Source organism: Mus caroli, chromosome 5 (assembly GCF_900094665.2).
Source record: "Mus caroli chromosome 5, CAROLI_EIJ_v1.1, whole genome shotgun sequence".
NCBI classification, from domain to species: domain Eukaryota; kingdom Metazoa; phylum Chordata; class Mammalia; order Rodentia; family Muridae; genus Mus; species Mus caroli.
Window position 1 is genome coordinate 15,102,603 of NC_034574.1, and position 13,292 is coordinate 15,115,894.

General features: G+C 38.2%; 1 protein-coding gene across 7 annotated transcripts in view; it reads left to right on the plus strand.

Moving 5' to 3' along the window:
* Magi2 (membrane associated guanylate kinase, WW and PDZ domain containing 2) overlaps positions 1-13,292 on the plus strand; it is a 1,402,993-nt gene that overhangs the window by 776,927 nt on the left and 612,774 nt on the right. For all 7 annotated transcript variants that reach the window (XM_021161942.2, XM_021161940.2, XM_021161941.2 and 4 more), the window contains one exon: positions 9,688-9,807. In XM_021161942.2, coding sequence (XP_021017601.1) covers positions 9,688-9,807 — 120 coding nt within the window. The remainder of the gene's footprint in view (positions 1-9,687; positions 9,808-13,292) is intronic.

The following is a 13,292-nucleotide window of genomic DNA, read 5'->3' on the forward strand; positions in this document are numbered from 1 at the left end:
GAGTGGTCTAGAAGAAATAATATTGAAATAGAGAAGCCATAATTTAGGTGATAAAATTTATTTTAGACTTCTCTGTGGACTATATAGGAAAATTATATTCAAAGGGCATTATGAGACAGTGCTTCAAGCTGAGCTCTCTGTTGAATCTCCATGTCCCATTCAGATCCTCCCCAGCTGCCTGCCACCGTATTCCTGATGCTGGATGGACTTGCAGTTAGTGCTGACGCTTGCTTCCCTGTCGGTTCTCTATTCACAATTTTTTGAGTGGGGAAAGCATCTATAATTATTTCAGCATAAAAATAAGATTTCAGGAAAATCTGCATCAACCTTTCCCAGCCAACATATTAATTACACTTACCTGCAACTTACCCCTGTGCAACACTTCATTGCACTTCACATTTTACCCCACATGGGCTGCCTTTCCTAGTAGAATGAGAAACCTACACAGATCTCTGCCTGCTTTTCTAGTTTTTTTCTTCTCTAATATAACACTAATAACTTTCCTTTCTTCCTGAGTGCATAAACTTAAAATTATGCCTTCTTTCCTTATTGTTGAAGGCACTATGCCAGCAGGTAAACTTAAATAACCGACTAATGAGGCTTTAGAAATATTTTTATAATTTTCAACAGAGGCAACAAGTAGCAAGAAACTTCTCACGATCCAGTTCACAGGATCTATTTGTTTTATGGTGTCATTCAAATGGAAACAATGACCAAGACATTACTGGTCACATTTTAGTGTCTCATCAAGCAGATGGATCTATTTATTAATTTTCTTCGCACTCAGATAATTTTATAAAGTCAACTTGTATCTTTAATCAAAAGAAGTTCTTACCCGCAAGTATTCTGAACAAAGCTAGTTGGCTTGTATTTTAATTCTAATAGGCGGTAAAACTAAGGTACTGTCACCGACATTGGGGAACCTACAATCTACTGGCTATGCTGTTCCTGCTACTGAGAGGAAGATGGGTATGATTGCCATGGCATCCATGTTTTTATAATGCCTTTCATAGCTATTGGGTATTTTAGTATATGACAAGAACATTGATAATCAAGTAAATGATGTTTTCATCTCTGACCACATACATAAAATATTGAAACAGAAATGGATGTAGACAGACTCAACTCTCACTTTAAAACACATGTCCTGTATTTCTATCTCCGCTTTTGAAATTGAGGATTGATAGGTGAATGTTTACTTTTGCTTTTTACTTTATAAATTATAAATTTATTTGTGTATGCACATGTATATGTGTGTGCACATAAATGTGTGTGTGTGTGTGTGTGTGTGTGTGTGTGTGTGTGTTGGTGCATGCCATAGTCCACAAGAGGGGATCAGAGGAAAACTTGTAGGAGTTTCTTTCCTTCTGCCATGTGAGTCTCATGAACTAAACTCAGGCCATCAGGCTTATTGGAAACCACTTTACCTACAGAACCATCTCCCCAGCCCACATGTGTGAATGCTTGCTTGTTTGTACCTGTGCATCAGGTAGCACAACCTATCATGGACTGTTTTATTGCCAGCCTGCTGAAAGTAATGGAAAGTTGAAGAAAAGGAAACTATGCAGGGCTTTAATGAGTCCAGTCAGACCTAAGCAAAGCTGAGTAATATTTGAAATAAGCTATCTTTAAGAATCTAGTGCAAGCTCTTAGTAACTCTGCTGTGGCCTCCCAGAGGTCTATAGTCTTACTGGGAAGCCTGAACACCACAGGGTTGTAGGTCTTTACTTCCCTTGAGGTCTTTTCTCATAGTTTTTGTCTTTGATGATTACCCCTCATATGCTAATTCTTAAAAATCTCAGCAGTTGACCACTAAGCTGTGCAAATGCCTATGACCAGTATAGAGTATATATTCAATATATTAATTTAATAATATTATTAATATAAATAATTAATTTAGCTTTTCAATTAATTTTCTATTCTCACTCTCTTTATTAAAATAAAACTTGCAAAATGGCAGTGATATTCTCTGGTTTTGGTATTAAACCACAGGCATTTATAATATTGATCAGTACACTGTAAGTGCTCTATATGATAACATGAATTCATAAAAACAAAAACAGTCTAGGGAGTCACATCTACTTCTCAAGACAACAATAAGTCACTGTCAAGTGCTTACTAAATGCCCGATGTTATCCTAACTACCATGTCTGAATTATACAAATACGTAGCCTTGCAAAGAAATGGGTTTGAGTATAGGGATACCCCAGGAGGTCTGCCACCTCCCAGAGGAGAAATTAAAGGAGATGGGGGAGGGAATTTGTGAACGGGGTTGCAGGAGAAGTGGAGCAGCAATGAGGATGTAAAGTGAATACATGCATACATAAATGAAAGAAAAACACCAAAAAAGATTTATACTTATGAATGTCCATGCAAAAATACTCAAAAAATTCTTGCAAACCAAATCTAAGACCACATCAAAATGATCATCCATCATGATCAAGGAGGCTTCATCCCAGGGATGCAGGGATGGTTCAATATATGAGAATCCATCAACATAATCCAGTATATAAACAAACTCAAGGAGAAAAACCACATGATCATTTCATTAGATGCTGAGAAAGCATTTGACAAATTTCAACACCCTTTCATGATAAGGGAAGATCAGGAATTCAAGGCCCATACCTAAACATAGTAAGAGAAATATACAGCCAGCCAGTAGCCAACATCAAACTAAATGGAGGGAAACTTGAAGCAATCCCACTAAAATCGGGAACTAGACAAGGCTGCCTGCTCTTTTCCTATCTATTCAATATAAGTACTTGAAGCCCTAGCCAGGGCAATTAGACAACGAAAGGAGGTCAAAGGGATACAAGTTGGAAAGGAAGAAGTCAAAATATCACTATTTGCAGATGATATGATAGTATACTTAAGTGACCCCAAAAATTCCACCAGAGAACTCCTAAACCTGATAAGCAACTTCAGCAAAGTGTCTGGATATGAAATTAACTGAAACAAATCAGTAGCCTTCCTATTCTTAAAGGATAAACGGTCTGAGAAAGAAATTAGGGAAGCGACACCCTTCACAATACTCATAAATGATATAGAGTATCTTGGTGTGACTCTAACCAAAGCAAGTGAAAGATCTGTATGACAAGACTTCAAGCCCCTGAGGAAAAATCAAAGAAAATCTCAGAAGATGGAAAGATCTCCCATGCTCATGGATTGGCAGGATTAATATAGTAAAAGTGGCCATCTTACTGGAAGCAATAGACAGATTCAATGCAATCCCCATCAAAATTCCAACTCAGTTCTTCACCAAGTTAGAAAGGGCAATTTGCAAATTCATATGGAATAACAAAAAACCCGGATAGTGAAAATTATTCTCAACAATAAAAGAACTTCTGGGGGAATTACCATCCCTGACCTCAAGCTGTATTACAGAGCAATAGTGGTAAAAACTGAAAGGTATTAGTACAATGACAGGCAGGTAGTTCAATGGGATAGAATTGAAGATCCAGAAATGAATTCACACACCTATGGTCACTTAATCTTTGACAAAGGAGCTAAAACCATCCAGTGGAAAAAAGACAGCATTGTCAACAAATGGTGCTGGTTCAACTGAAGGTTAGCATGTAGAAGAATGCAAATTGTTCCATTCTTATTTCCTTGTACAAAGTTCAAGTCCAAGTGGATCGAGGATCTCCACATAAAACCAGACACACTGAAACTTATAGAAGAGAAACTGGGGAAGAGCCTCAAACACATGGGCACAGGTGAAATTTTTCTGAACACACCACCAATGACTTATGCTGTAAGATCAAGAATTGACAAATGGGACCTCATAAACTTGCAAATCTTTTGTAAGGGAAAGGACACTGTCAATAGGACAAAATTGTAACCAACAGTTTGGGAAAAGATCTTTACCAATACTCCATCGATAGACAGATAATATCCCATATATGTACAAAAAAATCAGGATGTTAGACTTCAGAAAACCAAATAACCATATTAAAAATGGGAAACAGAGCTAAAGAGAGAATTTTCAGTTAAGGAATTTCCAATGACTGAGAAGCACCTAAAGAAATGTTCAACATCCTTAGTCATCAGGGGAATGCAAATCAAAACAACCCTGACATTCCACCTCATACCAGGTAGAATGACTGAGATCAAAACTCAGGTGATAGCAGATACTGATGAGGACGTGGAGAAAGAGGAACACTTCTCCATTGTTTGTGGGATTGCAAGCTGGTACAACCGCTCTGGAAATCAGTCTGACAGTTCCTCAGAAAATTGGACATAGTATTACCTGAGGGCCCAGCTATACCACTCCTGGGCATATACCCAAAAGATGTTCCAACATATAACAAGGATACATGCTCTACTATGTTCATAGCAGCCTTATTTATAATAGCCAGAAGCTGCAAAGAACCCAGATGTCCTTCAGACAGGAAAGGATACTGAAAATGTGGTAAACTTACACAATGGAGTACTACTGAACTATTAAAAACAATGACTTCATGAAATTCTTAGGCAAATGAATGAAACTAGTAAATATCATCCTGAGTGAGATAACTCAGTCACAAAAGAACATATATGATATGAACTCACTGATAAGTCGATATTAGCCCCAAAGCTCGGAATACCCAAGATAAAATTATAGACCAAATGAAGCTCAAGAAGAAGGATGGATGCTTCAAGTCCTTCTTAGAAGGTAGAAACAAAACACTCAAGGGAGTAAATACGGAGACAAAGTGTGGAGCAGAGACTGAAGGTGGCCATCCAGAGACTGCCCACCTGGGGATCCATCCCATATAAACACACCAAATCCATACAGCATTGAGAATGCCAAGATGCTGACAGGAGCCTGATATAGGTGTCTCCTGAGAGTTTCTTTCAGAGCCTGGCAAATACAGAGACGAATGCTTGTAGCCAACCATTTGACTGAGCATGGGGTCCTCAACGGAGGAGTTAGAGAAAGTACTGAAAGAACTGAAGGGGTTTGTAACCCATAGAAGAGCAACAATATCAATCACCCAGACCCCCAAGGGCTCCCAGGGACTAAATCACCAACCAAAGAGTACACACAGAGGGACTCGTGACTCCAGATGCATATGTAGCAGAGGATGGCCTTGTAGGGCATCAGTGGAAGGGGAGGCCCTTGGTTCTGGAAAGGCTTGATGCCCCAGTGTAGGGGAATACCATGGTGGGCAAGTGGAAGTGATTGGGGTCAGTGGGCGAGCATCCTCATAGAAGTAGGTGGAGGGATAGGGGGTTTCTGGGTGGGAAACCAGGAAAGGGGATAACATTTGAAGTGTAAATAAATAAAATATCCAATAAAAAAGAAAAAAGAATTGTTTAATTCACTGCACACATTAGCTTCCAAAGATGCTGCTTGCATTAGTCCTTTGCATATATAAGAATTCTAGACTTCAAAAGATAAAGGACCAAATGTCAACTTAAACTGATATGACATGGCAGGGCACTCAGGTTGATTACACAGCTTATCCTCTCATCTACAAGATCACACAACTTAAAAGTATATCTTTGATTGTCTATGTCAAAGAGTCATTCTAATGATATAGATTATATAGAGAGAAAAATAGGTATTTGTTTAACTACAAAAATAGTTTCTTTCCTTTTTTTTCTGCTACACTACTTCTACTATTACTACAAGTACTACTATTGTTACTATTACTATTTTGAAAGTATAGTCTCATTTTATAGACCTGGCTGCTGACCCAGAGCTTCCTGTGTAGGCCGGGCTGACATTGAGTGAGAAGTCCACTTGCCTATGCCTCCTGAGTGCTGGGATTAAAATTGTCTGCCAGTATAATTTGCCTAAAAATTCTTAAATTGTGTCCTCTCATGTGTCCCACAAAGGCAATTCTATATAAAAATCTATAGCTTGGTGCCCTCTGACTGTCACCTTGATCTTGACTGCTTGAGCAGCCTCTGACAGTGAAACTTTCAGCATTTCCCTGTCTATTTCCAATCACCTCTCTTGGCCAGAGGATGAACTAGGCAGTTGGGAAGAATAGTAACACCTGAAGGAGGGAGGTAACCACTGTAGGAACCAGGCAATTACAGACTTCAGGAAGGCAGTGGTAGCCTTAGAGAAGGGTAGATAGGAAAGAAGACTGAGGGGAGACAGGACATCAGACTTACCAAAGAGTTGAAGGTGGGACTAGAGAGGGAAGGAGGAAAGTGGCTGCCAGGAAGAGTTTCTACTGACATGACTGAAGGACAATGAGAGTCTGAACAGAGCAGGACGGGGAAGTGTGTTTTTATCATGAGATGTTCCTGAAATGCTGTCAACCTTTCCTCCTGGGCAGGAGGAATAAAGACAATTTCCAACACATAAAATCAGTGTGGCTTCCATGCTGCCCTTGACTGAAAGTGAGCTTCTGAATGATCGCTCTGCCAGCGTGAGGGTAGAAACCACAAAAATAGTCCTGGCACCTGAGAAAGAGGCACATGACAGAGGCACTGCAAAGCCCCAGGCTGTTGGCAGCTGGGGGAGGTCTGACAAAGTCAGGATTGGAGGAGGTTAGAAGCGTCAGGGAGTGACTTCCTCAGCAAGAATAACTTGATGACTACTAACTGTAATTTTACATTTTGAGAAGGGATTAATCTAACAAAGAGGGAATTAGTCAACTGAATTAATGACTCATCTGTGTAAACTTTGAAATGAAAACATTACATCTAAAGTAATCAAAATTACATGGAAAATAGAAAAGGTGATCAAGGTTCAGATGGAAACTGATTTATAGAATCTCAAATGTGTGCCTAAGGCAGTCATCCAAATATGTTCTCTTGAAAGTAAAAGGAAGGAGAGAGAAAAGTAGAATGCGGTGTTTGTGAATGGGCAAAATGCAACGAGGTGCTCATTTTCATTAGTGGGAAATCGAGAAATGACCAAAGCAGAAAATCAATAAACATTCTAAATCGTAAAGAGATTAGAAACAAAGCAAAATAAGAGTGCATTTGACCCTGAGTAACAAAAAGGTGTGTGTGTGTGTGTGTGGTGTATATTGTGTTCATGTGCATATGTGTGTGAGATGAGAGTGTAATAGATATCTTCTATATTGAAAGAAACCTTATTAAATTATTAAGTTTAAAAAATACATGTAACCTTAATTTTTGAAAAACATTAAAATTTTAACCTAAGGAAGAGAAAAAGGCTTCATCTAAGGTAGAAACATAATTGCAATCAAGTGTTGATTATGGAGGAAAAATAAAATATGGATCATAATGCAAGCATAGAAAGCTGAACATGAGAAGGTTTTTATTTAAATTACCACCTCCCTTACCAAGAGAATAAATGTTTCACATCTTGTGCAGACAAAGAGTTGAGTCAGTGCCAATGGGAGGATATGGCAGAACTTTAGGAAAGTGTGAATCCCCAGTGTGGGTAGAATCAAGCTGATATTAAAATGTTGAAATCTGAACCATTTTAGGGTCTAGTGTCTGGTTTTCTGTAGCTGCCCCAGTCCATGAATGAACCCAGGGTCTTACTCCAATGGGAAAATGGTGGAAGAGTCTCCATATTGTTCTTGTATACATGGATTATTTATTGTATTAGTGGATAGAAAGGCAAATAAAGCAGATTTGGTGAAGATGTCAGAGAAAATAGACATTAAGGAACTGGTTAAAAACAGAGAGCAGAGACTAGGCAAAAGAAGATGTCTTCATCAACGCTGCAGTGCTGAAAGCAGAGAAGAACTTCCTTGAGAGACAGGGAGGCTGGGCAGCTCCTGGTCAGCATCAGCATCCAGCAATGGGGTGGGGTCTATTACAGGAGGTACTGATACATCACACTGAGGCTCAGGGTTGAACCAAGAAAGGGAAAGCCATACAGCCTCTGCGCCAGACTTGGTCACCCTAGATCTGGCCTGAAGCAAGCTCTTCTGAACTTGCATTGTGCTAGGAATGTACTACTGTGCTGCAGGCACGGAATTACTCCAAGCACGTGACTTCTGAAACATGGAGATAAATTAGTAGGATAAATTGAATCTTTGTTATGCGATTTTGCTTAATGATTAGAGTGTGCTCTAAATAAACAGAAAAACAAATTGATTGCCAAAAACTCTTTTAATGCTTTTTTAATTCATAAGGGTTAAGCACATAAAAGTCAGGATATTAAAAGTTAAAGTTCTCATAAAAACATTAATTTGACAGCAAATTATGCATATTAAGTGTGGGAGGCTTATATTTTATAGCATAAAAGCAACAGGAAATATTGCACAAGGTGCCTTAATTAAATTACATAAAATAACAAATTCAGGGGTAAGTCATCAGAGTAATTTAAACAAAAACTGTTTTGCAACCCTGAAAAAAAGGGGTTGTAAAACTTAACTCTAGAAAATGATCCATTTCGACTTTAAAAAAATCTAGTAAGAATTATTCTGGCTTCAAATGAATTTTATAGTATATAAATTTATACATTCTTCATGGTAGTTTATAACACTGTCTTGCTATTCTAATTTGATCCAAAAAGATGGAAAACACAAGTAAGTACGTGCTTTCATGATAGTCAACAAAGATTTAAAACTCGAAGAATAAAAAAAGATTAATGTAAAATGCTTTTTCTATAGTGGAGATCATATGGGGAATCTTTAATTATATAGATGCCTTCTAATGCACCACTTTGTTTCTGCATTTTCCTGTATTATTACATTTTAGCTATTTGTATTTCTGCATTATGTAAGTTTCAGTTTGACCATGGTGAAATACTGTATGTAGATACATAGAAAGAGAAGGGGAAAAATTGAGGAATTGTTGGTCTTACTGTCTGTCTGTCTGTGTCCCTCCCCCACCACCACCACCTTGATGATCTAGACAATAAGCTTGGAAAACTAAATTCTCCAAAAAACATGTGGATGTCTTTGACCCTCTGTAGCTCCATTCTCTCAATAAGGGATATAGTGAGCAAGACACAATCCAGTATGGTAACCGTGGGAAAAATGTTACGCACTGGTCAGAATTACAGACAGTAATAAAGGAAGAAATGCAGCCCATATAAGGAAGGTATTGAGATGAACATTGTCCTATTAACATATATGTCATATTACAGCCATTATAATTGTTACTACAACTGTAATTATCAGACAGTTCCAATTACTATCAAATTTTAAGTACTAGTACAAATTTTGTGACCTTTTAGATTTAGTATGTATATATGAGCTATTTGGTTCAATATTAACAAACACAATATGAAGTATTCACACATATACACACATGCATGTACAAACACACACACACACACACACACACACTGCAAAGGAAGCATGTCAGAATAATACCAAGATTAACTGACATTAGCTTAAATTTTTACTTTCCAATATATTTTTATGTCACAGGACACTGGCATGTAGAACAATAGAAGTCCATTCACAGGAGTGAAGGGTGAAAATTCCTGAGCATGGAGACTCCTGCCCCACCCTTCAACCCACCTCTTTTATAGGGGCACAATGGTCTGCATTGAACAAATCTCTTCAGCCACATTCCATGGCAATAAACTCTATGTAAGCTTAATGAGAAAAATGCTTTGTCCATTTACTCAAATTTTTTGCCCTGTTTTCTTTTTCCTATTGCCAAACAAACAGAAGGGCACATGGAAACTGCCAGCACCCTAGAATGTACAAACACATGTTAGTGACTATTCAAAGGCATGGTGGTATTTCTAAAGTTCAGCAACATGACACTTAGACTATGTCTTTTGTTTTATTATTTTTTTTAATTTAGGCACCACAAGGCCACATAAGGAGGGTGAGGTCCCTGGAGTGGACTACATTTTCATAACCGTTGAGGACTTTATGGAATTGGAGAAGAGTGGTGCTCTCCTTGAAAGCGGGACCTATGAAGGTAAGCACGTTTCAGTACAAGTCTGTACTTATTGCGTCACATGACTTCCTTTATTCTCCTGACAGCAGAACATTGGGAGAATGGATCAGACTATACTGCTGATCTGGGCCTGAGGGCTTTGTTAAAATAATTCAGAAACATGTTAAGATGTATCTGAACTAATTCTACTCTTAAATCGCTCAGAGATCTAAATATGCGTGAACTGACTTGGTGGCTAAGCATGCTGTTACTTTGAAGCTCAGCTGTGTCTTGGTGGTATCCTAGAGAGGGCAGAGAGGAGTTCCTGTCCATCACTATTTTGAGTTCTCATGTTGCTGTACTGCACAGACCCTCACTTACATCTCATACAAGATCATAAGATAGGAGATACTTCGTGCTGGGGAATTCCAAATTTTACTGAGTCACCAGTCTCCTTGTGTGCCTGGGTCAAATATGAGCAAAGACTAAAACCCAAATACAGAATTCTAGAAGGATTTCTCACTGCAAAGGACACTGAAAAAAAATGAGCCATAATATCCTCAGTAGCAAACTTGACTCTGTATATTACTTCTGTGCATAAGTCATCTTGATGAAACTTAAGAGGCTTATCTATATAAATGGAAGTGGCATCTTTGAAAAACAGGTGTAAACAGTATGTTGGTATGGTCATAATTGGGCATATATATTAACATGCATCAAGAGTGTGTGTAATGAAAGTTTATATCAGACACAGTACAAGAATAGTTTAAACTAACATAACAGTATAAATATCTTTTATTCTTCATTGTTACATGTTCAAAGTATATTTACATACATTCTTATTCAGTCTGGAGATGAAGTTTGTCTCACTGTGCTTCAGCTAATATTGTTCAACAATAACAGTAAAACTTGTAGTATATGCATGACTGCTTAGCCCATCCTACATCAGAGTTTTCCCAATCCTCACTAACAAGACCAGTTGCTATGTATTCAGTTTGGCCATCTACTTCTTCTACTTGCTTATTGCAGTATGCTGTGACATACAGATGTTCAAATCTTACTATTGTGAGGCTGTTAGAGGCATTAAAATCTCTTCAATTATTTAGCATTCTTAAGACAATTTAGGCTAAAAATTCTGCCTAAAAGCACTAGAGAAAGTCACTTATTGCTATATTTCAGGCAAAAGATGATAATATCTAGAAAATGGTTCTATGCATTAGTCATCATAAACAGATAATAAAGATTGACTTTAAAGCATTTTTAAATAAAGAAGATATTTTAATAATGTAAAGTTTTTTCAAGTCTCTGATGTAAAATTCTTTACATATTAGATAACATTTATATAAAGTAAGTCAGAGAAAATAAATAATGAATTATAGACTAATTTTCTTTGGTCTGTGTAATAATAATATTTAGTTTGTACACATCCTAATAGTAATGTTGTAAAAATTATTTAAAATCCCAGCCTGGGGTTTCTACCCTGCCTTAAACCAACTAGTTCCCAAATGAGGGCCACACTCACAGCCCTTTAGTTACAGTAAGCCTTAAACAACACAGGACCTGGACAGCTGCCTACCCTCCATGCTGGTAGAATCTATTTTCCTATCCATAATCCTGAGATATTACTTGCTACTTACTATGTTCTATCTGGGTTGCTCTTAGCTCCAGTTGGGCAGCCCTCAGGCCCACACTCTTTTGACCCTTAACCCACAATGGCTTCTCCTTCCTCTTCTCCTGTACTTTCTTTTTTTCTCCTGTTCCTCTGACCCAATGCCCCCAAAACCTAAACCCCACCTATGTCTCTTCTGCCCACCTATTGTCTGCCATCAGCATGTTTATTTTCCAGTTAGAAATAACTGGGGGAGCAGGTTAATTCGTTATCTTATGTGAAGATGCTCTCTTCTCTGGGGCAACTAGCCTTAGGGGGCCCTGATTAGCATTAGAATACAAGCAGCATTAGGCCGACTCACTACATAACATATTGTACTTAAAAACCTTATTTAAGTATCACTTTTATATAGTGAAGAACCAGGATCATAAGGATCCTTTCAAGAGTGTGATGTATAGTAGGGCTTTTTGATAATGAAACATATATTTCACCTGATTGTATAGAAGCATTTAGCAGAGCATATGTTCATGTTAAATTTCTGCTGTCTTTGTGATCAAGTAGATGACATGCCATGAATTTTTACATCACTATCTTAAAATCAACTCCAGATTATGTTTTAGGTCCCAAGTCAATCTTGAGAAAAATATACTGAAACTGTTCCAGTATAACAGAGCTTTGAGAAAGGGTGACCACTGCTGACTTTCTTAGGTATCGTCTGAAGGTTTGGTACAACTTGTTAGTCATTCCGGAGACTCTGACGTATGTAGAACTGATTACTGAGCAGTAAGCCAGGTTTTCATGTAGGACTTTGTCATAGGTGGCTGTGTCATTGCTTGCTTTCATAAATAAATTCAAATCTCTTTTGCTGGATGCCATAACTACCTGGATAGAAACCTCGAGAACCTTCTCACACCTTGGGATTTTGTTTTTAGTTTGTCCTATGACTTCAGCTAAGCAGAAGCTAAAGTTCATTTTCAGAGGCATTCCTTCAGGACTGGTCTCCGCTAGAGCCTCTACTCACTGATGCTGGTCAAGAAAAGCATGGTCTGAGATGCTCCCAGAATGTTCAGGAGGAATCCCTGAGTTATTCAACTGGGCATGAAAAACTCTTGCAGTAGCAATCTTTCATACGGTTTTAAGGTTTCTTTAATGAAAGCCCCATTTTTCCAGATCCCATTTCATCCCCTTTGCATTTTCTGGGCTGTTGTTCCCTCTCCACCTTGCTATGTTTTCTCCTGTCTTCTCAGTTCTGTAGAGCCATTAGGCAGACTGGAAAAGCCATCTTCAGTAGTCTGTGAGTGCACTAAAGAAAATACTGAGCTGTTCTTAGCATTAAGATCATAGACTTTTCTGTTTACTATGTGGGATCCTTAACAATGAGAGCTACTCCTAAAAATTGAGTCTGCAAGCCTACCATAGCCTGGCCACTCATGAGCTGGAGAAAGGATGGGTGGTCTTGTAGCTCAGGCAATATGCTGCATCGCTTGTCCTGAAAAATAAGGGCTGCTTTCCCTCTTATTAGCAAAGATAAAAGAGATCCTTTATATACTGCCTGGGCTAGCTGCTCATTGCTGAGAAATGGGATTCCAATTGTATCTGTGCATCTTTCCTTCTGCCACTTGATTCTATAATCAGAAATGCCCACTTGTAAAACTGTGTGAGAAAAAGGTATAGTCATCTAGGCAGCTTTCAGAGACACACTAATATACTTCATTGTTAATTCTAATTTAATCTAAGTGGATAGATGTAACCAAAAAGGAATTTGTCTGTTATTTTATTGATCAGACATCAAAAAGACTCTCCTAAATTACAGCTCTGCATCTGGAAAACTGGACAAAGATCTTGCTCCGGAGAACAATTCTGTTACTTGACAAAGCCTAAAAGGAGGGTCTTAATGTGCTGTGGTTATCTGCAGCTA